At 31.1% G+C, this 27,990-nt stretch overlaps 1 protein-coding gene across 2 annotated transcripts; it reads left to right on the forward strand.

Annotated features, from left to right (window-relative positions):
* Positions 1 to 1,023: 1,023 nt before the first annotated feature.
* Positions 1,024 to 27,989, forward strand: LOC100169315 (amphiphysin). Of its 2 annotated transcripts, XM_003243081.3 has the most exons (9): positions 1,024 to 1,489; positions 21,622 to 21,757; positions 21,978 to 22,168; positions 22,711 to 23,001; positions 23,220 to 23,338; positions 23,608 to 23,642; positions 24,444 to 24,746; positions 25,007 to 25,149; positions 25,936 to 27,989. In XM_003243081.3, exons 1-9 carry the CDS (start codon positions 1,379 to 1,381, stop codon positions 26,014 to 26,016), a joined length of 1,410 nt encoding a protein of 469 aa, XP_003243129.1. In that variant the 5' UTR covers positions 1,024 to 1,378; the 3' UTR covers positions 26,017 to 27,989. The 2 variants fall into 2 exon arrangements, with proteins under 2 accessions (XP_003243129.1, XP_001946296.1); XM_001946261.5 differs by lacking the exon at positions 24,444 to 24,746 and having other exon boundaries at positions 1,025 to 1,489.
* The last annotated feature ends 1 nt before the right edge of the window (position 27,990 follows it).

The raw sequence follows: 27,990 nt of genomic DNA on the forward strand, positions 1-27,990 counted from the left end.
CACACCACTATATTAACTTCACACCGTTCTATAGGTAAGTACTTCTATATAGTATATGTGCGTCCTACACTCGTACGTTGCCACTCGCCACGTCGGTATTAACTTATAACTTATAAGTTATTATCTATTAGTTATTACTTATTAACATTTAACAATAATGCATTATGAATAATGTATGATATAGGTACCTATACGTACTATTATTAAATGTGATGATTATGGAAAAAAATAGCTAAACCTAACTTACCTACCCTCTTCCGTTTATAGATTTCTTCTCCTTGCTAGGTATCTATACGACTAATTAAAAACTACCGATTAATCAAAATTGATAATATCAGTCATGAGACGTCATTGGGTGGTGGTGTGGTGTTGATCCGCGATCGTCCTCTTCACCAAGGCCTTTTTTTTGTAGATTAAGTTTTGTTGGTACATTAAAATCTAGTTCATAATCAAATATTTGATGTGCCTGCGCATATATTTAGTAGATATCAACTTTATAAATTATAATATGAGTACGGATGGATATTACCTTTATAAAGTATCTACTACCTATATAGTAGGTAGCTGTTGGTTCAATGCATGACGTTGGACCCACACAAGTCTCGTTATGGTCTGTTTGGGTGTCAGTCATCGATTAAAAAATAAAAATATATAAATGAGTATGAGTGTATGACGTATCTCATACCTACAACTTCCTACCTACTTATTATTATAATTTTTTAGTCATTATTATTTTTATTATTGTTATAATATTATGTATTATAATTTATAGGTAGGTATGTATATTATGTGACGGCGGCGAGAGCGTCTCCCCGGCGCTGCAGTACAATGCATTTCCCTTCCAGCGATTCGGTCTGTTTTTTCCGTCATTGTTATTTTTTACGGTTCCGTTTTCCGTTGCTTTCCGGGGGGGGACGCGCACTGCACGGGGGGCACCAATCGCGGGCGGCGAAGAAACTCTGAGCGTGGTCCTCCGCTCCGCGCGCCGTGCCGATACGCGCTAATACGCTATTCGGTCCGCGTCTGTTAGCAGTGTTGTGCCGTACGCGGGTGTTTCGTGGTTTCGTCGGTCCTGGAGATTTTCGGCATCCTTCGCGACACCATAAGTTATAATTGTATTCAATCGTACGCGATAAATCGTACAACGCGCATTCAACAATATTATTACTATACAGAATCGTATCGGTAACGCGCGAAACATTCAAACGGACGACGTCCCATTTTAGCGGTCGTCGGTACCTTCACTCAGTGAACGCGTTCCTACGTTCAGACCCGACGACGCTCGGCGGCTGTGTTGTTAGTAGCAGCAGCTGCTGACCCTGGCGGTCGGGCGGTGGTGATAACGCGGCGGCAACGACGGCGGTCACAACAATTCGACATGAATCAGTTGTTGTGCATTGGTGACCCGAGTCAGAACGTCATGGCCGAGAGCAAGGGATCCCTTATCGCCAAATCCGTGTCCAAGCACGCCGGAAGAGCCAAAGAAAAGGTAAGACGATTTATTGATTCAAGTGTTTAATTGTTTGTTACAATTTACGTTTAAGGTGTTTTTATTTTATATCGTCGCTGTGTCGTAGGCGTTTGTTATATTTACGTTATTATTGATATTCGTATAATATAAGGCATTGTGACTGTATAGTTACCGAAGACAATATAAAACAAACGATGTACCATTCATATTAATAATATTGCGTTATAATAAGCAATAACTACATCGTACCGTCAATAATATTCCAATTTCGTTGGCGCATTCAGACGAATCGATTCTGTCGTGTTTCAAACGCATTGTAATGATTTTTATGCAATCGCACCGACCAGATTTTTCATTGTTATTTTATTCGTTGGCCCGGTCGAGTCTCGTTTATTACAAAAAGGTCGTCTACCGAGTATAGAGTAATATCGTAGTTTTCACTTTTCTTAAGATAGTAATTTTTTTTTGAGGGGGGGGGGGCGTCATTGAATTCCAACTGAAAACAACCCCTCCGATAACGTTGTACGCGTATCGTCTGTGTGTCGTTTGGCGGAGGCGTGGGGCAAAAAGGGTCGCGGGTCTTCATTGTTTGAATTTTTCCAGCGCTCTTTCCTGTTGAAATATCGGCTATATATATATACACCTTTAGTCGTTTCCCGATTTCTTTTAATTTATAATATTATGTGCGTCGCACAAGTGTACCACGCAGGTATGTTCGTACTTAGTATATTAATTAAAACGTAAAAGTACAACAAAAAAAGTCTCACTGAAAATATTTATAATTCGTCGCCTACCTACACGGTTTATTTGGTTAGGAGCTATATTCCTGCTGGAACGGTACCAATACGGCATACTTATGAGTATGTTATTATTGTAATTAGGTATTGACAACGCATATTTAATCGAATTAAATACAACGTACGGATTTAAGACTATCGATTTTTCCCCATTTAATTCGTGCACCTTAAGTCGATTATCATAATTACATTTCCTCGTTATGTGCGTTGGAAGTACCAGACCTTATTCTAACAGGCGCCAGAACTCGAATCGGCCAGTGTAGGAAATACCAAAAGTGCAGTAAATGGTATAATATCTAATATCTATATAGTGTTATGTAACTATAGCAAAATAATAATTTATATATTATATTTATTTAAATTTCAATACCTACCTATACCTAACCTAACCTATATAATAATAATATATTAATATTATACATTTTCATAATTTCATATTTTAATACCTGCACGAGTAAAATATCAAAACCATATGCAATAATATTATTATAGTTTTTGATCTTAAAAATCACACCCTCTACTCGCCGCATACGACGCTCAGACATAGTCACCCCGCAGATCAACCTCTATACTCTGGGTGAAAGGGAAGAATCCTCAGATTAAGATCTGATGTTGGGTACCATATGCTCAGTATATTATTATCGTACCCCTCCTCAAACATAATATTACCACGTGCGAGTAGATAGGCGTCAGCTAAGGGTTTATATTATACTGCAGCAGTATTCCGGGGATTTGATTGTCTTGTAACACGGCCGGCGTACGGCTCTGAAGATTTCCGCGCGTTTTAAAAGCCGATTTGGCAGTTTATCACGATGGCAATAACCTTACAGCAGTTGTAGAGGTATATACATTGTCGGGAGATCCGGCGGCGCGGGGTGGGCGCGCGAAGAAGAAAATTCTTCAGGTCGAATGACCGTTTCGCTTTGGACTGTCCAAAATTTGGCGGCTGGCCAAAATGTATTTCTGAACCGTCTGGTTGACAGACCGTATAGTGCCGTGCACCAGAAACTGTGCACACAACGTCGCACGATAATGTCACCTCGAAAATCCTCGTAATTATCATTTTTTATTCACCCTATTCTCCGGTCCCATCATATATTAATCCGCAGTTCCCTGCATTGAGTCATTTACATTTAGGCACATAATATGTAATAATTAAATTATTGTTATTATTATTACATATTATAATATGTAGGTTCTCTGCGGAAGAGTCGGAAAGATGAAAATGAAACGCATAACCGTATTCATCCGAATTAAAAACTTTATCTGTATTATACGTAGGTATACTGAGCGCCATATCGATCTTTACTTTGCCTTGATTCCATCATTGTGCAAAATGTATACAAGTGTTAAGTGTGAAATAATGGTCAATCATAAGTTATAACTTTTTAATACAACTCATCTATCATGTTCTAAAATAATACCATTCGAAAGGGTACCTATTATAAATGGAAGATTGCTTCTGTATATATTTGAATATAATATTGCCGATTATATTATCATGTACCTAATTCCATTTTATTACTATTAAATTACCTACACGTTTCGTTAATAACTTACAAAAGTTCTGTTTTTTGTTCTATCTTCTATGTGATCTACTCTGAAAGTGTATACATCATAATGCGAAAACGTATATTAATTGTTTTAATTACTATAATTCACGTACGTCTATGATTTTAAACTCATAAAACAACATATACTAGATAATATATAGTAACATGATATTATTTCCAAGGTGAAAGTGTACTGTCTTAGAACAATGCATGTGAAAACAAACCTTACAATATTTTGCAAATCTTCTTCGAAATTTATTTTTTCAAGTGTTACTCGAGTTAAATATTCAAGGAGAGGCATAACACAATAATTTATATACAACTTTATGGCATGCAAAGTACTTCACTTTAATATATTTAATCATTAATATAACTTGTGATATTGTTGATGTTTAAATGTTCTTATATACAAGTTATTTTAGGTATTTGTCATTAGGATAATTAACCTAATCAGATTTATACATTAACTAATGTTGTTATTTTGAATACTTTACTAACATTATATTGGTAATTTCTATACAAATTTGAATATTTTGTTTAGAATCGATCAATATACGTAAGATGGAAGTACAAACATATTTTAGAAAAATAAAATGTTATATAATATAATAGCTATTTGTAGTTGTATGTATGTATCAAAGTTCTAAATTAGTCGTATATATATAAATATATATAAATTATAAAACTAATAGAATTGTTTTTCTCCGATTTTATTTTAACTAGGTAGCTGTATAACCCAGTTTCGCCAGGGAAAAAATGAACACATAAAATACGGCAAAGTATCGGTTTTAGTGTACCTATCTCAGTTTTCGGGCATAAATCGGCGACGTACTTCGTTTTGTGAACTAATTCAACCGAGATGGGCAATCCGCAATTAGGGGTTTGGATTAATACTTGGTTTATTTGTGAACGTCGTTCAAACTATATACTCTCTAAACTTTCCTAATATCTTTAAAATTCGCGTTAGGTCTAAACTATACCATTAAAAAAAAAATTTTTTCAGCTAATGGAAACCCTACATTATTAATTAAACAAAATAATATTCGATTTTCTTGAGCCAAAACGAAATTCATTCAAGAGCCACCCTTTAGAAATCTTTACGGGTTGGAAAACGAAGCTATAAACATTCCTCGAGTATCAAGGAATATGTGTACACAATTTGGTGCCAATTAGTTTAGTAGTATCGAAGTCTATAAACGTACATTCATTTTTATAAATATGTAGATAGATTTAAAATCTGAATAATATTTAAGTAAACCATACATAAACAGTTAATTAAGAGAAACTTGGCCAATGTTTATTTTATAATTAATTTAATTCTAATAATTTAAAAAACATATAGAGTCTACCTCAACCGTTGTATTACAGTGGACTCTCGGTAACTCGAACCTTGATAACTCAAAATTTTCGACATCTCGAAAAAATTAAATTCCCCTTCAAATAACTATAATACATTGAGATATTGATAACTTGAAATTTTTAGTAAGTCGAATTTTTTTTCCCCTTGAGCTTCGAGTTACCGAGAGTTGACTGTATTTATATTTTCCATCTATGAAATATGTTAATGACGGCTAATGGTAATAACTGAAAATGTAAAGTGTGCCTAGTTAAAAATATTATATATTAATTATGAATATAAACAAATAATAAAAGAATTCATTTTGTGTAAAAAATGTAATATTTGTTATTGTTTAAAAACAAATTAGCGGTACCTATGTATCGAGCTATGTATTGAGTTTAATGGGCCATTATTCATTAACAATAATTTATTACAGTATGCACTTAAAATAATGTCAAGGTTAATATAATTTACCCAAGTATACCCTTTAATATAACATCGAAGACTGAAGTGGATGTTTGTAAAATATTATGTTTTTCACGATCGTGTACTTAACAAATTTGGTAAAATTATTATCTCCTTTAAATTAATTAAATGAAAAACGTTATCTAATGGATTTTATCTTTTCGAATATACACTTGACCGCTATATGTGTCATATAGTGACCATGACCATCGAAACTTGCTATAGGTTGAATTCGAATACTGCATTAGTGTATTCAGTATTGCATTGAATTTTAATTGGAAAATAGATTACGAGAATAAAATACTAAATATTGACGTGTAATAGGCACATCAATGAATAAAATACTAAATATTGATGTGCCTAGTACGGTGAATGTCTCCATGCAGAGTTAAAGATATTACTTATTGTTTGTATACATTATACTTTTACCTGCAAATCAATATAGAGTGAAATAAGTTGTATTATATTATACTAATCTCAGATTTTACGTTTTACACGCAGACTTTGATTTTATTGCTATTTGAGTTGATATATTATATTATTTTTGTTCAATTTGTAGGTGCACATACTGTCTCAAGAGACGGTGTGACCTTGACATAGTAAAAATGTGCAATTAAAAGTGCGGGGGGAACATGCACTTTTCTTAACTTTCTATTAAACGCGATCATTGTTATACATTATTGTTGTTCACATAGTATTGTATATACGTATACAACATCGTGGTCCACGACTATAGGTCTTCATTCGTCGAAGACGGTTACTATAATATATTTATCATGATATCTTATAACATTTAATAATTTGTAGGCAACCGTGTTATTATTCTAATATCGTGCACGTTGCAGCGACTATCGAGTGTAATATACTAATATGTATCGTTTTGTAATAATTATTAATTCAACCGTAAAACTTCAAATAAAAATTAGAACTAGGAATTACACGGATTTTTATTTTATATTTTTACAACCGTTTAGTTACAATAATGTGTGTGGGACGTGGGGGAGGTGTATATATATTATATATATACATATATATATTTTGTACATAATATAATAATCAACGTCTATTATAGACGTATAATACGCGTCGGCGTTCAAACGAAATACGTAAGTACCACCTAAATAACACAAATAAAAACAGCATAATATCGTAACTCGCTAACGGTAACATTTCTGTTTCGGTATTTCTTTCGCGTACATATAGTATATACCGTATACACTGTACAGTACACAGACACCTGGACGGTGGTTGTTTTATGTATTAATTGATTTATTATAATTTTTTATACACACCCACAACGCTGGCTATTTTAGCACATGGTAAATACGGAAACACAAATATAATATTTAAAAAAAATAGTTAAAAAAAATAGTTAAAAAAAATCGCGAGGCAGCTATGATATACTTTTAGTCGAGTTAGAATATTTACAATACTCAATAGTGTTTGTAACTTTGATTCCTCCCCTGAGCGTGTAAAAAGAATTATTTAAAATACAAATTTTTTCGTTTTTCCGGTTTTATGTGATTTGCCACAGCAAGGTACAGTAGTAGTAGTAGTTGTAGTAGTATGTAAATAAACGATGGCGGACCAGCGGGAAAGCAAAGCATCCTCCCCCGGTTCGACGATTCAGTTAAAAAAAAAATAGTAGTAGAAATGGTAGTAATAGTAATAGCATAGTAGTAGTAGTAGTAGTAGTAGTAGTAGTGGTATAATACGCGTATACGTCGTAAGTCGTAACAGGAACTCCTCGTAAATATAGGTTCAGAAACCTCTAAATTACCCTATGGGTATTGGTCGGAAGAGAAACCGTCGTCCGTCGGACCACACCACGGTCCTGGTGCCGCTCAGCGAGACAGGTTTTCTTTGCACACGCGCGTTCTCTATAAATGGCATTCCACGTCTTATGCTTCGTGTCTATCAGCCGCCGCCGCCGCCGTCGTTTCCCTGTTATCATCAGCCAATCTTCTCCCGCAATAAGTGGGTTATTCACGAAGACGAAACTTCCGTATGCAATATGATGATAATATAATACACGCTTCGGATGGGGGCGGTGGAAGAATAGTTCGCAAAGTATAAGAAAAGTGAAATTCGGCCTCGAGGTGCAGTCGATCGAATATTATTGTGACTGTGATTTTTCAAAATACAACTCGTGCATATTACTATATTCCTAGTATGTAAAAACGCGTGGTATTTGGTCATAACGTGGGCTGTGTTTTTTTTTCATTCACCACTGTATATTGTACATTGGTGCTTTATAAAATTAATTATAAAATATATTATTATGAACTTATGAAGTTTACACGCGAGAAATTCGTTGTATAATATGCAGTATTATATATATTATTTTACTAAATAACAATATTTTTAAATGTTTGTATATTGTTTGCAATTCCAGTTGTCTATATATTATAAGTATATAACCTATCTTTTGTTTTGTTTAGATTCACTCATTAATCATTATTATATGAACTAAAACCCAGTTCGTTTCAGCTGTTTGTAGTAATCTGAAATGTATTTAATTTGTTACTTATTTATATAGTATCCACTATCCATACAAGCAAATATTTATACATGACGTGTAAACTATCGCAATGTGTAGCTTTTCGTCTATACTTAGTATAATAGGTATTTGTGATTTAAATTCGTTCGAGATATCTAGGTTTTATGTATTATTATTGTACTATCGTGTACGAGTACGTATATTGATGAATTGTGTGCCTCTCACTGCAGCAGAATTATTACTTGTAAGATAAATCGTTAACACTATGCAAACACGATGCAGTTGACTGCAACGACACACTATCGAATCCACATTTCTATGAAGGTGACGTCGTATATTAAGCAGGGGTTCGAAACGTAACATCGTGAATTGTGACGCAGTTTTTACAACCTTATATTTACTACTATACTGACTGCGTTTTATCGTTTTTCTTCGAGTAATCACTATTCTATATAACACATATACCTACCAGCTATTACACTATAGTACTATACCTATATATCTTCCATTCCGGTTTAAAATAATAAGTGGGGTTAATTACTGCTCTAAAAATATAAATGAGTTCGCGTAAATTATTTACTACAATATAGCCTATATATTATTATACACTACTTTAAATGGTTTTTTTTTTAAATATATGTAACTTTGTTTCGTTTACAATTTATAATTTAAATAGCAATTATTCCATATTATAGTAATGTGTGGCTTACTATTTTAGTTATGCAACTCTGTAATTTGTATAGTCTTTCGAAATGAAAATATATTCGTAATTCAAAAATATTGTGCGCTTATAGCCCAAGGTCATTTTACCGTTTTCCTGTCAAGACCGGTATACGTTTGTCGTTCGATAAATATAATTAAAATTAAGATATTTGTGAGTTGTGATACAACTCGGAAATTCCTGAGCTACTATAATGTATGTAAGATGCTAATATTTACTACCTATACTGGGCTTAAAAATAAAGCAGTATTCTCAAAATGTTTAAATACTGTGTCATAGTGCATTTTAAGAACTCTGTCAAACATTTTCAGAGCGTGGGAAATTTCCACAAATTTTTATTTTTTACTTACCGATATGGGTATACTGTCGATGCAACTATATAAAATTGTAACATTATTTAGAATTCGTGTCAGTGGGTGAAAGTTCAGACAGTCATTGACCCTGGAGTAACAACTGTTTATTCTTTCTACAAACAAACTATTAATACTATATATAGTAAATTGTAGTACCTATAAATCATATATTTTGCTTTTTTGTGAATCGTTTTTAGATAGGTATAAGTTTAAATTGCAATCTTAAGGCGTGTTTCGTATGTTTTTAATTAAATTATGATAATTGAAAAAACGTACTAAAACTACCAAGGTCATTTACTACTAAAAACAACAACTCATAATATAGTCGTAGTAATTTCTTTGAACTTCAAGATAACATTTTGACACAATAAATTTTCATTATTACTTTCTTTTTCTCATAAAATATCTATGTAAATAAGTATGTACTATGTACTACAATATTATATATTATGTTATCATTTATTTTGTAAGAATTAATTTAAAAACTTAAAAACTTAAAAACTGTTGGGTGTATGTCAAAATCTATTGATGCTAATAATTTATTGATAAATATTATTTTAATTCCTTTTTTTTTGCTTAATCGTTTTGTCTTCGTAGTATGTATGTTTGGTTAAAAGAAATATACCATGTATGTTGATAACCCAAAACATAGACTGAAATTCCGTAGTACTCAATTTGCTAGTAGAATATATTATATATTATGGTGAACCCTTACAAAATCCAAAAACCTATTAAAATGTTCGTGTTAACTTTATATATTATCAAGATTGAATGATTCATCAAAATTTGCATGCATTTTTAGCTTGAAACCTTGTAATTTTTTTCGTGAAATGATTGATGTTATTAGATTAAATTATTATATTAATTTGTCGTAATAAAACATAAAGTAATGAATAGCAAATATACAATTGTTTTAACTTCATAAAATATGTTTATTACTTTTTATGCCAATAAATTATAATTTATAACATTTATAAGCTACATATTCTTTAATAACTGTATGAAGTATATTATAATATATCAAATTATATCAATAGAAAAAAAAATACAAATTATAAAGAAGGTACCTACTTCTAAGCGCAAATAGGTACATATAATAATATGTATATTTAATAATTATTTTTATTATTTTTACCTACATACTATTCTTTACTGATTTGATTTAAATGACATAGTGATTATATTTTCTTATTGCCATTATAATAGATATGTATGCTTCATTAAAAAAAAATAAATCTTAAGCACCTATATAAATGCTAGAGAATTACCTATATAAATTTCTAGAGAAGTATTCTACCAAAAAAAAAATTAAATAATTTTGTTAGAATTCGTATACCTAAATTTTTGCAATATCCGCGATAAAAATATATCTGAATATCTATATGCCGTTACAATACTATCAAATGGTTTGATATAGAATAAAAAATAATGTGACTTACTTGTAATTTATGCATTATAATTTTTTTCGTATAACAATATTATATTACCGTATATTCCTGGCGCTTAACGAATTCAACAATAATACGTTGTTTATTAATTATTATTAATCAGTAAGCACATTATTGACATATATAGGTTATCTATAATTATTGGTATTTGATCAAAACAGAAGCTATTACGTTTACGTGTAGCTATCGATAGCCGATAGGGTTTAACTGTTATTCGAAAATTCCGTTTTCACAAAACCGAGTTTGTGTATACTGTTTCTTAACTGGCGCAAGAATACTTGATTATGTAATATTATGTTCATAGTAATGTACTGTCTCGTAATTGTTATTATTTGAGTTGGTATAATATACGTATAGATACTATGTAGACAGGTACACATGTCTGCCGTTTAGAAAACTCGGCACACATACAAAAAATATGACGTTAGACTTGAGATGAGCTACAAAAACTATACGGTGGACCGTGTTTTTTTTCATTAATTTTTATTTAACGTAATCGGTACAACGCGCGGGTGAAAAACCTCATAGAGCTAATATTTCCTAAACCAAGTGTCCTGACTTCATACACTTTTGGCATCACTTTGCGTTACGGACAGCCAAAAATAAAAAGTCGATTCGTAGAACTTTTTTTTAAACTCATAGTGCGTATGTAAGTGTATATATTATGTGTATATAAATATATTTGTATACGGGGATATTATATTAACACGCACACACACACACACACACACACACACACACACACACACACACACACACACACTTATATAAGTATTTTTTACAAGTAAATTGTATAATATGAGAGATGTAACAATTTAATTTTACGGGTTCTCTTATATGGACTGGGTTTTTCGAATTTAACGTCATATTTTATCAATTCAAATGTACAGACATTTTGCCTGTCTTATAAATAATGCGTTGTAGGTACGGAGACAATTACATTTTTAAAAATAATGTCACTTGGCGCTTTTTAATCGAACGCCCACAATATTATAACACGACGTGTGCCTGCAGTTTCCAGATTATATTGTATTATTGCGAACTCGCGACGATGTATTTATTTTTCCGCCCCATTTCTCTACGGATGCGTGCAATGTTATTTAAAGGTACATCCGATTTTCAACGGTTGCGTTAAAAAAATTTACGGATAGTGTACGGATGGCACATATAGATATACACCTATAATATATACCTATATAATAATAATAATCCAGTCAACGACCTCACAATATTATGCTATAGGAGTTTGCAGCCCGCGTCCACAATAATATTCCTAACGGATGCCTTATCGTCGGCCGTACGTGAGAGGTCTAACCACCTGCTCATTTTGCGCGTCAAACCGAACGCATTGGAAATGTATGACACTATTTCGATGACGACCGGCGCGTAACAGTTATATCCAGCCGAATCGACGCCATTATATTGTATTATTATATTGTTATTATATGAAACGTGGTGCTCGGGTGTTATTGTATTATATTATATTATGTATTATGTATACCACCATGGCCTATATAGGAATTATTCTCGTATGATACCCTTATGTATTATACCACAGAACGTATATAATATAAAATTATTTATAGGTACTTATGCTCATTACTTTTTATATTTACAATACGATTCGAACGAATAACTGTTTAAAAAAATACACGAAACTGATGGGCTATTTCAAATTGTCTATAATACTCAGCTATATTATAGACGATTTAACCGCACGGGTGTTTTTCTATCAATCTTATAATGTATAAACAGTAAATACTAAAATACCTATATACATATTATTTGGCTAGTGGCTACCACCTACCTCATAGGTTAGGTACCTGCAGAGTGCAGACTATTATAGTCGTTTGCTGTTTTTCACGTTCGTCAATATATTGTATTGTGAGGTCATTGTAGGTATATATAATATGTATTATAATATCCAATCGTACACAAAAGGCACACCTCCATTTCATGTAAATATATATATATTTTAGTACAGGTACCTATGCGCCTACCTACATACGTTGTTGCATCAAGGACGAAACCTACACGCATATTTCATATTTCGTTGTTTTTTATTTTGGTTGCTTCGTTGTACACCTATCGTGTGCAGTGCACACGCAGAATATTCGTTTGACGTATTGAAACCACTTAAGCCGGATCGAAACCGTTTACGTATATTATTTTAATATATTTATAGGCATTAAGCATTATAATTCATATTATAATAAGAGCGATCTGCGCACGTATTTCCTAACTCTGTTGTACATCCGTTTTCCGAAAACTACGCCAAGTTGTCAAACGTGGACATATGCAAGAAGCACGTGTGGACGGATGTCACGTGGGTGAATCATCCCATATGCAGCTAAAGAAGTTATTATATTGAAACTAGTTTTAAGTTTTTCTTTCAAAGTCCTTAAAAGGTGATGAGGTAAATTCTTGGTGCGCGCTTGGCGTTAGGGCGTGTCCGGACGTATACTTGTGTACGACTGTCATTAGACATATAGTATTAACACGTAATTGTCGATAATATGCAATTTGTTATCGCTATTCGCTATAATTTGTTCAATGTTTTTCAATCAAAATCTAATAGAATTTTTATACCTGTAAGACACTAAATGTTTTTTATTTTGTTTAGTTTTAGTATTTGGTATTAGAAGATAGAAAAACGCAGTATTTTTTATTTACCACGGAAAATGTTTAATAATAAGAGTTTTGTATGTATGATACACCATTGTGTTGACTGTCGATAACGTTAAAAGGATAAAATATTAACCTCATAAATTATAATTTTAATGTATACCACGGTATATTCATTTTCTACATATAGTTTCAGTGCCTATACCCACTGTTTAAAAAAATAATTTTCTTGTCAATTTGACATAGATACGACAATACGGCATGTATTACTAATATATTACATAGGTTCATTATACATTCCTAATAATTTGTATAATGTATACTGTAAACATAGTAAATCGTTTCAAAACTATTTTTTTTTTTAATAACTATTAGTGTAAATAACATAAAATACAAGATAATATCTCAGATCACACTTTACTGCAGTCATTATTATTAACCAAACAACACGAATTATTATGAACTGTGAAATATGTATAATGTATATCGCCTATATGTACTCGATGTGCCATTATATTACGTTTATGCATATAGAGTGTAAATGGTTTTTCGTGAGTTATATTTGTATTTTTAAGTCCGATACATGGTTAAGGCTAACGCAGATATTCGCGAAAATTGTCATTCCCAAAGTGTTCAATAGTCATTAATAAACAAGATAAAGTAGTGGTGAACATTTTTAAGAAAAAATTCTACAATTTTTCCGTTGAAAACCCGACGCAATGATTCCCTTCGTGCGTGTGTTTATAGATACTCGGTGCTACTAATATAAATATATTATATATATATACAAGCTGCAGATTTACTGCGGGATGAGAATATATTATAGTATATATATTATGCTTATACACATCATCACGACGAGAGGGGCTCCTCGGCGCGCGCGTGGCCTATAGTTATTTTGGGTGCACAGAGACGTAATGGCAGTCGGCAGAATGGTATGTCCAGCGGACACCGGTCTAAATTTAATCTTCCCTGGTCGTCTGACTGGCTGTGCACAGTTATATAGTAACGTCGTGCACTGTCAATATTAGCCTGTGTTAAATTTCCCCGTTTCCTGCATAAAAAATGTCGCGCGCATACATGTATATAGTATATAGTATATAGGGGGTAAAAATTACCTAAACGTTATTAATGTATATATTAATGTATTAATGTATAACCGTACAATGGGAACGGGTAGGTTCTGTAAATGGTGAGCAAATTAAAATCGCAAACATTACTTTAGCCCGGTTGATTCGGGATGATTCAAAGATAACGTTCACCACAATTGGACATATTTTGTCCATTGAAATATTGCTGCAGATATCGAATATCAAATTATATATTATGTAATTCGCTCCTAATGGATATCCTATAGCAGATCTTAATATACTATATAATATATATATAGAAGTTATCAGCGCATACTGATTGTGATTCGATTGTATATACGAGTCCATGATATATAATATATTGTATACCTGTTCGAAAAAAACACCGTTGATAATACTAAAGTCTAAAATAAAATGCGAATACGTCGCAATTTGTTCGAATTTTGACGTCCATTATTGTAACAATGTTGGTCACAAGTTGTGCAGAATATTAGTACAGTGGTGTACTGGTTTTTAATAATTACACGCTTGCGATCGATTCCCACATTCTATAGAATGTATATATATATATATATATATACCTACGTTAAAAATAATATATAATTTGTATAGATAAATATAGGTATATGACTATTATAGTTATGATGTACATTAACTGCGCCGGAACATGTGAATACAATTTACTATATAAAGTTACTTATTATTAATTAATGAGTTTTACTGTATATTATATACTTACAGATTATTAGGTAATGATAGTTCAGCTAACGAATTTAGAGTCATAAAATAATACCTTTACGTTTCCATCAGAAAAAATCAAACAAACGAAACGTAATTGTCCTACGCACATCAGTTGATAACAAATACCCTAAATAAGTACCTATTAAGATACATTTTTTATGTAATATTTAATTTTGGTTTTTTTTATTCTTTATTAGTTATTACCACGGTTATCTACACCGTGAGATAACCGTGGTTATTACCTATGTTTTTTTCTTTGATTGAGTGCTTACTGTAGTAAGGCATAGGTGAGAAGTGTATTTTGTTATTATTAAACATCACAAATTATTCGTCGATAGATATGAAAATTGTTTCACTTATATACTGCAAATTATGATTTAGTGCGTAAATGATCTGGTAAAAAACAATTAATCAAAACAAATGTACGGATAGTTCTCACCCAGCGAATAAGTTATTTATACAAGAAATGTGGCAGAGTGCGTGTAAGGTATAGTTAGTATTATACTAACTATATGTTTAGTACCTATAAATTATTTTACAAATTGTGCAATCGGAATGTAATTATTTCAAACACTAATAACTATATATTATGCATAAATTATTATTCTACCATCTTAGCTTATGTTTTCTATAATTGTATCGCTTCACCAATGTTTATAGACAAACAATAAGATGCGCAAATAGATGCTATGTAGTAATGGCTACCATACTCGTGTTGTGTTTCTGTATACACGAACTTCATAAACAACTAATAAATATCAATTATTTTGACGTCCATTTCGAAAAGAGGACGCACTTTTACAAACAGGATTATCTCGTTAACAAATACTAAATGGTTCTTTCCGCGTATATAGTAGCTCTACTGTAGACTCGACCGCAACGTTTCCTTTGTCGTCCAATGCATTTCATATTATAATAATTAAAAATTGTTACGAATTCCACAGCGAATCTGTATAGTGTATATATGATATATAGATCGCCGATGATGTGTGTTGCGTGAATTATGTATATTTTTGCCGCAATTTGAATAATAGGCCGAGTGGAGGAGATTGCGGGTTTAGCCCCAAAAACAAATTCACCCCCTCCCAAAAAATCACTTTCAATGTTTGACATATATAATTTTTTTAAAATGATTTTTATAATGTAGTAATGATTTGTTGATATTTTAAAACTATCTATAAATTGATCCATTTTTTTTTCGTCAGTAGTTTTATCCTCGTGACCCTAACCATCTCATCATGCACGAAATAAACACTAAATTGTATGCACCAAAAGTAATTCATACACATTTTAAAATTTTGTATATTCTAGATTTTTTTATTGTAAAAGTATTATGTATATTATGATTATTATTATTTATTAATATGATCATTTTTAGACTTAATAATATTATGTTTTATATATACCTATTTTTATCATTTAAGATTATGTGTTGTATACTCGTTTAAGAGGTATAATAATATTTCTGATAATGGGGAACAAACATTGATAGGGGAGTTTGGTTATGCAAATTTGTTTACCTTTTAACATGTAAGCTTTATATTTAAAATAATATAAGCCCCCTACCTTCTAAAACTTTACTTATCTCCGCCTACGAGTGGAATACAATATTATAATATCATTGTTACTTATATTATCGAATATCCGGCCTCGTCTTCAAGTGTCGGTTTGTGTTAACATGATCCCGACGCTCGTTTTACACCTATATACAATATCTCGAATTGTGTTTATACCTACAGTAAGTAGTTTTGAGTGAACATTGTTTAAATGAAGGTATATGAGTGTCGTCTGAAATCAATAATTGCTAATGTAGTACGTGTATAGGTACGCGGGTAAATAACATATAGTCTTGCGCTCTCACGTAGCTAGATCCCAATATTCGTTTGATATAAAAATATATTGTTATTATTATTATTATTATTGAAGCGTTATCGGCGTTATTTAAGTACGCCGAAGAATACGCCTTCACGACTCGTAATCATAATACCTATTTATAATAAATTATTTACATAATATTATGTCGGCATTTCGTATTAACGCGTCGTCCGTCTATATAAGGTTTTTATTTTTATTAGAGGCATATGTTTTATTTTACTCCAGGACCGTTGGACTGGAACACTTCTCGTATCACGTCGGTCCCCCCGTCGATCATGCTTCATGTATTATGTTATTATACTCTGGGGTCCGATCGGTGGTGTGCGGCGGTGTGGTGTGGTATTACACAATGTCATTTTGTGTGTGTATTTTTTAAAAATTCGTTTCTACATAATAATATTAATTCGTTTTAAAACAACGTTGATCCAACACGTCTGCGTTGTATAATAATAATTGAGAGTCCTACGCGCACGGTTCCCTGTATGCGTATAAAAAAACCCACGTTTGGCTGAAAAAAAATAGAAACGAACGTAGGCGCCCGCCCGAAAAAAATTGTGCCAGATATTACGGGTAGGATGAGATACGGGCCTGATACACGACGCGTGGACAAATATTATAATAATTTATCACTTAGGAACAAAACTTAAAATTAAAGCATAGTATAGTCGTTGCCGCGAGTGAAAGTCGGTCGTACGGTATTCGTATTTTACATATTATTATATATAGGTGTACCTAGAAATACTAGTACTAGTTGTGTGTGTGTACTGTGTGTGTACAATACAAGAAAGTACCCATATATACTATATTGGACGACCCAATATACGTCATTTATGTGATTCTCATCTATTTATTATACAGGGTGATTTACTAAGCATGTTCGATGATCATCCCCATTTAATACTCTATTAACTATATAATATGTGCATTTATTCAGATCGTGACTCATGGAATTCGTATAAATACTTTAATATCATATTTTAAAGAGGCGAACTTAGACTGTTTTATGTCATTGAGTGTCTTGGCAGTTGGCATTCCAAAACTATATCTTGTAGTTTTTTTTTTAAAATATTTAATAGATTTTAATTTTACTATCGTTTTATGTTTTAATAGACATCTATGGTATACCTAGGTTATAATATAACTTATATCATAAATTTGTAACTATATTAGAACCTTAATATTATGTTTGTTTGAATTTAAATTTCGGTTTATTAAAACTGTCAAAAAAATTCTTCTGATGAATAATTCTCATTCAGATAAACTGATTCAACTATTCGACTGATCAAGATTATCATAAAAACAAATATTATCACCATTATTGGACACTCTTTAAATTCTTTTTAAAATTTAAAATATCAGAATCGAAGGATAAGATGGGGTTAAAGATGCTTGGTGACTCACTCTGTATGTTTACATTCCACCCAGTTGTGATAATAAAAACAAAAAAAACACACGTTTTTTAATCGTCGATACACTGTTACAATAATATATATATATAAATATAACGTACCTATTGATGTTTATAGTGCTTTAAACTTTTAACACACTCCAAATAATTGTCTCAAATTGTGTTTGGCTCTGGTAAAACGAGTAATGGCCATACATAACGAGGCGTGTGGTCTATAATAATATTTCATTATAGATATATTATAATATATATTGTATTATATCATTTTCATGTCAGTTGTTTCAAACGCGAATTGCGCAGGCCACGTACGCGCTGTGCATCATGCGGAAACCGCGAGTGGTTTTTCGTTTCGTCGCGCCTTTTCGTTTCTCGTTTACGATAATAATATTCTTTAATACTACACTAATATAGGTATACAATAATATTATATTCGTGTTCATTAGACACGTCATATAGTTACAATTCGTATTGTATAATCGTATATTGGCCGAGCACTGCGCAACTAGACCTATACAATGTCGGTGCCGCTAAGATTGCGGACAACTTACCAACTACAAGACACTATAAAATAATTGTATTTGTATATATTATGCATTATTTATACATAATATTTTATGTTATATTACACACAAGTGTCACATACAGTCATGCAGTTAGGTGTTGTAGTTAATGATAATATCGTGTATTCCAATATCTATAGAATACTAGAAAGTAGCTAGAGTGATAATATACGCTCAGAAAACGACAATACAATTCTTATTTAAACCATTTTCAAATAAAAATTGCAGTGCAAGAATGTTATTTTATTTGGCTGAATAACCTTTAAAAATATAATAAAAATATATGGTGCAAACAAATTTTTCCCCGGGAAAAGGCATTTCTGCCACTTTAACTACTGCCTCATTATTGAACCGATGATAAAACACGTGTGCTTATAATTAGCTTTAGTTAGTACATAACATAATCAAATCTGTCAGTTCCATTTTTATCTAATTTTTGAGTAAGTTCTTATTTTTGTTTTCGTATTTACGAGGTTAAGTTATAGATATTAATAATATCTATAACTTAACCTATAATATCATATTATAGGAATGAATATTTTAAAATGTGTGCATATAATCTAGGTTTTTATATATATATTTGTTGATGCATTACGCTGAAGCTGATTTCATGCGTTCTATATAATATCAATTATTGTATATTATACAGGATATAGGTATAGCGTGTATATAGAAAGTTTGAAAACACTGCAATGTGTATGTAGTGGTTTCATGTATGATTATTATTTTAACGTGCTACAATTAATTTAATTAAACTAATTCTATACCGCAATGCTGTTATTATAGTGTTATCACTTATCAGTTATCGTTACCTAAAATATATAATCGTTGTATTTATTATCATAATGTAATGTGATCCCAGGGGCGTTTCACTTTTGTTAACTGGCATGCCGGATGTGTTATGTGTATAATGTACTTACATATGTAGTACACGGAATTAGTGTAGGTACAATATTCATTTTAATTCACTAAATTGTCAATAAAAAAATCACAAACTATAAATTAATCATTCGTGTTTTTAAAATATTAACGAAACGAATAATCGTTAGAATTTGCATTGCTTAAACACCCCGAAGAAAACTCAAATAACGTCCCTGCAGAAATATCCCCATACAATGTAAATATATAGGGTTTCCATAAGTTTTACACACTCTTTTCGTATACTCTTATATATAATATATGTATATATATTTTATAGTACCTAGGTATTAAAAAAGATATTAATATTTTAATGGTATATACACTATATACTTTATTCCTCAATCGTTGTTTAAACGTGCAACCATTAAGTAGGTATAGTAAAAATAAAAATTGTTGGTGGTCAAACGAATTTATGTATTATTTTATGACTCATTGATTTTATGTATAATATGTGTGCGAAATGAATCGATTGTAAACTTAACTACCGAACATTCGAATTTTTTTTTTATCTCGTTGTACTAAAATACATACAAATATTATTTGAGTATAGGTTTAATTATATTTGTGTAACTCTGTACTATTATTTTGTATCATTGGTTTCGTAATTGTAACTCATTAGTTTACTGAACATGTTGATAATATATAGGCAATTATATATCTCGTATAATTGTACTAAATACTTTATCCAATTAAAAACAAATCGTATCTCTACAATATACAATATAACATATTTATAGTTATGATATTGATTATTTTGAATGAATATTTTAATTAATTTTTCCATTAATATTTATATGTCTAATATATAATTACTATTTTTTGATTTAATACTTTTGATTTTTAAACACTTAAGTTTGTCTGTACAGTAAAATAATTAATCACTCAATAAAAACACGAAATCTAATTTTATGTAGTTAAACTTCAATAAACACCACTATACCACCGCATGTGCATTTAAGTATAAATTATGTAAATACTACATGACATTGTGTTAACATATTGTGTTTATATTGGATTTATAAACTAATAATTTTGAAATCAGACAGTTGAAAAAGTTTAGGGAAATAAATAATACATTAAAAATTTAATTTTCCCTTCTGTCAATCAGTGTTAAAATTGTTTACATTTTAACTGTCTATTATCTGATTTACTGTTGCCAGGCTTATGAATGAACTAAAAAATAGTGAAATATGGAAAAACAATACACCAAATATTCTAAAAATGTAAAAGTATATAAACATTAGTATTTTTTAATAAAAATAAGAAATATACTAATACTTACTTTTACAAAATATTTAAATAAAACTTTGTTTAATTACGTTTGTTGTTATTGTGTTTATACAATTGTATTATTCATAGCACCTACCTACATACCTATATTATATATATTTTTATTTTTTATATTTAACTTTTGTTATCTACTAAAAGATAACATACAAACATCAAAAGCAATCAGTAATATTTTCCATTGGATTTTTTTATTCACCGATAACCGTTATAACTCACTACGAAAGTTAAAAAAAAATTTTCAGAAAAATGTTTATTCATAAACTTCCTTGTACCTATAGTATAGTGAATAGTGGTTTATTTTGGCTGAATTTGTATGAAAACACACACAATTAATGTATACCTACTATTCACCGCCCTGGTTATTATTACTATATTAGAGACGATTTATGTATTGTTTGAATTTATTCATAACATAATTACTCCATGTATATAATATTAATCTATTGTTTGTATGTTCTTATAGTTTCTTCAAAACTTGGGAAAAGTCGATCGGACTGAAGATGAAATTTTTAACGAGCACTTACAAAATTTTTCAAAACAGCAAAATTCAGCGAATAAATTACAAAAGGAATTCAACAACTATATTCGATGTGTCAGAGGTATGTTAGCACAATTATAAACATTAATATAGTACCTATAGACACTTTGTAGTGGTTTCTTTGGCTTCATCGAAGGCTCGACCAATCGATGACCAGATGACCTTAATATTTCCTACGTACCGGCCTCCACTCATTGTTATTAGTTTTTATGCGTATATATCAGATCAATAGACAATGATACATAGATATTTATGATTTCGTGTTTTGAATTATGATTTAGCCGTGCAAGTGGCGAGTAAAAGTCTGATGGACACGTTGAACGAGATGTACGAAACCCAATGGGTTGGACACGATCACATGTGTACTGATTCGAACAATTTGGACATGCTGTGGAGCGATTACACTCACAAATTAGCCGATCAAGTGCTCATACCGTTGAACACGTACCAAGCCCAGTTCGCCGAAACACGGGTAAGCAATCAGTAATTACTGATAATATTACTCGTTTTAGCACCGTGTGATAATATCCTTTCCTGTGTAATATCGGGTTCTATATAGTATATTATATCATATACCTCCCATATTATAGCTGCACCCGAGTACACAAATTTAATTCAATTTTTTATAGACAATTCAAAACATTTTCCAACTGGGTTAGTCTAATAGAACAGCGGTAATAAAAAATATTTTGTTTCGTCAGATTAACTTATACTTTCAAGTTTCAATTATACATCCAAATATAGTAATTGTATATTAATAATTTTAAAAATATTGTAAGAAGTTTATACTTTGGTGAAAATGTGTATGTTAAATAATGTAGGTACTTGTAAAAAAAAATATATTGTACCCATGTGCAAATTTTCTATATGGATCGAACTAGTGTACTATAGTTATCATAATTAACTCTGGATCCAATTATAGTAACCTGTGTAAACCCGGGACCCAATTAATTAGTATAGCCACTTATATTTCTCGCATGTTTTATCAATACACGAGTATTTTTGGTCCATTAGAAAAAAATTGACAAACGAAACAGAAAACTAGTCGACTACGACAGCCAGAGGCACAGTAACCAATTGGCCAACAACAACGGCGTAGCGGGTGGAGCCGGCAAGAAAAAAGACGAAGCGAAAATGATGAAAGCCAAGGAACAGTTTGATGAAGTCAAACGAAAGTTCGACCTAATCAACACAGAGCTGCACGACGAGTTGCCTGCTTTGTACAACTCTAGGGTGCTCTTTTTGATCACAAACCTGCAACCATACTTCGCTGCCGAACAATTATTTCACAGCGAATCATCTAAAGTACGCTTTCTATATACTTCAAAAACTTATTTATTTATTGTTCTGCTAAGTTTTATTACATGCTGCAATAAGGATATGCAGTATTATGGATATAATATGTCCTTAAACTTGGTTATTGCGTTATAATTAATTTCTCATATTTAAGTTTATTTTTTTTTATAACGTCGTACTTACTAATTTGTAATAATATTTAATTTTCGGTTCGCGCGTTTCATCAGGTGTTTTCCGAAATGGAATCGATCGTCGACAAATTGGCCACGGATTATCAACACCAGTCCAAGATGCTGAACTACTTCTACAAAACGCCCTCAAACAACATCGCCAACAATCAATCTCCGTGAGTATACATGCCTGAATATTAAAATATACAAATATTATGCGTAATATACTGAGGATACCTATAGTGTGCCCCGTGCTGTACCGCTTGGGTGGCCTGGGTAATACATGATCCTCACTGCGTCAAGCACGCCTCTGAATTTTAGCACCTATAGTTGTATATGTATTATGTGTAATGTGTACATACTGTTCAATTTGTATACCTATGTAAACAATAAACTTATTCCAATATAATAACACTACACTAATTGTTTGTTTCATTTCACGTAGATCGCAGTCGCCGGTGTCTCCGATATCCATGAACGGTAATTATTATACCTTCTATCTAAAAATTATTTTCTCGTTTTTAGCTTTCGTATACAGTTTATAATATTAAGTAGTAGCTACATTGCGTTATTCAATTAATTATAATAATAATACCCATAGGTGTAAATTCAATTTTTAAATTTTAAATTTTAATTCGATGACTAGTTTGTTTAATTTATTATTATTACTCTTCAATGAACTATATCCACAATTATACTATCTACAATATACTATATCACGAATTTCATAATACCTATCATAATATTTTTTCAAATAACTCATTTTAATTTATTTTTAGTTAGAGTCAAAATATATATACTATTTATACATTATAATTCTTGTAAGAAGTTTTGTAGAGCGATTATAATTTTTACAAATTTTAAACTTTTACAAACATTTTCTTTGTTAAAATATGTTTGTACATTATACATCATACACTCATAATGTACTTTATTTTTTCATCCTTGTTTGTTCTAATATCTTTATTTTTAAATCGCAACCTACATTTTTAATTGCATAGTCTCAAGTAGAAATTGTAGAATGTTGTTGTTAAAAAATATATCGTTATAATATTAAACTAAATACTAATATATAAATATAGTTCTTAATTGATAAGCATATCAAGTTTGGTCGAGCCAGTACCTTGTATATTATGTTCGGTGCTAAAGCACCCTTTTAATAATTTTAAACAATTTTCACCTATGATATTCATAATAGACTACAATTATTATACATTATGTCGTGTACCGTTTGTTTAACTCATGATTTTGTGTGAAAACTAAACCGTGTGTGTAATGTAGAAGAAGACGTTGCGAAATCCCCGCCCTCGTCACCCGCATCCCCTCAAAACATGGCATTCGTAAGTAGTAGCAAACCACCGTCATCGCAGCCCGACAGCAGCATCAACGAAGTGTCGTCAGTGGCATCGAAAACACTGTTAGAAGACGAATCAGCGTCGTCGTCTTCATCGCCATCGCCGCAGCAGCAGCAGCAGCAGCAGCCTTTGGTCAACGGCAAGAGTGGCTCATCACCGGTAAACGGCGTCGCCCCAGTGAGGCACGAGAACGGTACCAACAAAAACATCGAAATCGACATACCGCCAGGTACCGCAGAGTGGTTTTGAATAATATTATACCCATATGTCCTATACGACTTTACTTCGCGACGTTTTCGTTAAATTTGTTTGATAACTGCTTGATTAATCGATATAATACCATAACCGTCCAAAGTGGCGCCACTCCGAACCGATCGGTTCAAAAAACCACTGCGTGGCGTATTACACGTCCTTGTACTGTTTTTTTCTCCCCCAATCAACGCGAACACGGTATAGTTTTGTATGTTTATAATTTGCCGTTTTCTGCAGGAGCGACTACGGACAACTTGCCTCCGGGAGTGCTTTACAGAGTGGTGGCGACTTACAAGTACGACGCCGAAGACACGGACGAGTTGTCGTTTGAGAAGGGCGAAATCATCAGCGTAGTACCCTACGACGATCCAGAAACTCAGGTGGGTAATTTATCAAGTTCAAATTGAACTGCGTTCATTGATACCATACCTACACACCGTCTGTTTATCGCTGTCGTTAAATATCATTATAATATATTATTATATTACTTATTTTGCAAAGCTGGGCAAGTCAGTCATATTTTTTTTACTTGTTAAATCTCTCGTTATAAAACTCCAATAACAAAATTAGAGTTATACGTTAGGTATATCAGAAATTTAATTTAAATCGTAAGTTAGTTGAGATGAATAATAATGATACATTTGTCCAGACTAACTTTTAGATAATATTGATTAAGTTTATATAACAGTGATATTCCAAAATATTTCTTGCTCATTGAACCACTCCAAATAATTTCATTAAATATCTGACCCCGTATTATATACTATATAATCACGATTCACAATAAACATTTGAAGTACAAAATTCACTAGAATTATATATAGTACCCGGGCGTTAATCATAGAGGGGTGCAAATTTCAAATTTTAATTTATAAAGCTTATAGCATATAGGGATTAGGGGCGCTAATATTATGTTGTGCCCCTGGTTACATAATTTGTAGATCCGGTACTGATTATATAGTATGTAGGATGTTGTTGATTACTGATATACTGAAAAATAACTATTTTTATTTATTTTTAATAATTCACAGTATAATACTATTGAATTAAGTTAGAAAGTTATCAAAAAAATTAACTCTCTGACTATCGAGTGCCCAGTTTTGGAGTTATTGTGTAAGAGACACAAGCGAATAACGACTTTTTGTTTTTCCTTTTTGAATATGTAGGAGGAGGGCTGGTTGATTGGTATTAAAGACAACACAGGAGAGAAGAAAATGTTCCCCGCCAATTTCACCAGACCTTTGTGAGTGCCGCACTGTCGTAAGCGCAAGGAGATCACGACAAGACCTAGAATCCTGAAGTACAGTTTTTGGATGTTTGTGATTCTATTTTATGTTTTTATGTCTTTGTATATCTATACAAATGAGATTTGAAGTCGGTTTTTGCCCGACAGTCACGAAACGCGCTGCAACGACTAGTTCTTATGACAAAATTATTTTATAAACTAAATACCGCCCTTAAGTTTTTGAATATTTATTTTTTTTATGCTCCGTGAACGTCAAGTTTAGAAAATATTATCAACAGTTATCTGTGCTGATAATAACATGAATTTGACTGATTGAGAAATCGTTACGAATTTAATAGGTTCATATTAAATTTTATTTTTAGTGTGATTATATTGAACCTTGAAAATATACTCATTAATCAATTAATGTGTATCAAGTGCCTTTAAATTTTTATACTAAATAATGTTTACAACTATGTGAGGTAATTAATTTTTTTTTGTGCCATTTCAAAGCATATTAAAGCTACTATTTGGCTACTATATTTAATCTTACTCTTACAATTATTATTCAGCTATGGTACTTTTTACCTTAAATGTATAACCGTATAATAACTACATTTTGCTCGTATTATGCGTTTACTACTTTTATTTTTTATGTGTTGTTATATTGTTGTATTTGTGTGTTAAATGTTTTTTCTACTTTTAGTGAGTGATTTGTAAAGGTTCAATCATTTTAGTTTACATTTCAAATATTTACCCCGTCCCTTATACCCGCTCTGATAGTCAATAAAATGTAAATAATTTTAGATTAGACCATAAATTATTATTGTCTAGGTAATATCTGTATTTTTTATTATTTAAATTAACTTTGATAGATACTAAATTTATTATATAAACCAATGTATTATTTAGATGTATATTTATTTTGTCCTTAATGTTTTGCTTTAGGCATTTTAACATTTGAGATTATGTATTGCTATTAAATATATATATATACATAATTTTATATATTAACAAAAATAATTACTGGAATCAGTAGTTTTATATTAGATGAATTTCGCTTATTGTGTGTTTAAATACTGTTCTATACCCTTGAAAACAACCAACAAGAATACATTTTGCATTTATTTATTTTTTGTATTGACTTTGGATCATTGATTTATTTTTAAATGCCTCTCAACCAAATAACATTGGCATTATTAATATATTATATAGATATGTTTTATAAATGCAGTTTGTTGTGGGGGGAGGGGGGATGTAAGTGGCAGTAAATCATTGCCATTCTCAGATAAGGGATGCCCGAGATGGAAGATTTTCCATCGGTTTTATTTTTAAATAATGGATAATTATAAATTAAAAAGAAAAAATTGGCCTTCTATGCGTTTTATTTCAGCATGATTCAATAATGCGTTAATTTAGTTTTGGTTGTTAAACTTTTTTGTCTGTATTTCTAAAATTTTGTCTAAGAATAGAAAATAATATATGATATCAAATTAAAAACGGACAAATTTAATCACTATGATCAAATCTGTTTTAATAAGTGAGCCATAATATTTGAAATTATGGTGCATTGACGTTTTATTGATTTTGATCCTATTTAATGAAGCTTATATTATACATATAATGGAAGGAGTGATTTATTTACTGTTATTCTACCTAACGGTATATTCTGTGAATATACACAAATGTCAAAACATAAATAGTTGGAGGTTATTATTTACTGTGGTTGACAAATTATCCATAAATGTAAATTCATTAGCATTTTATTATTTATTTTTTTATGACTAATATTTATGTAATCATAACACCTAAACACTTAATTCTTAACAATTTTAGATTTAGTTCATAAATTGTATAAGTTTATTAGTTCATTCGTTGTACAAGTGAGTGTTACGTCCTAATAAAAAATTATATGTAACTCAAATTTAAATATTGTTCCAAGCTGATACATTTATTACAATAAAATGATAATTTTTGTCTCATTTTAAATTAAAAC

This window comes from Acyrthosiphon pisum, chromosome A1, assembly GCF_005508785.2.
Source record: "Acyrthosiphon pisum isolate AL4f chromosome A1, pea_aphid_22Mar2018_4r6ur, whole genome shotgun sequence".
Lineage (NCBI taxonomy): Eukaryota > Metazoa > Arthropoda > Insecta > Hemiptera > Aphididae > Acyrthosiphon > Acyrthosiphon pisum.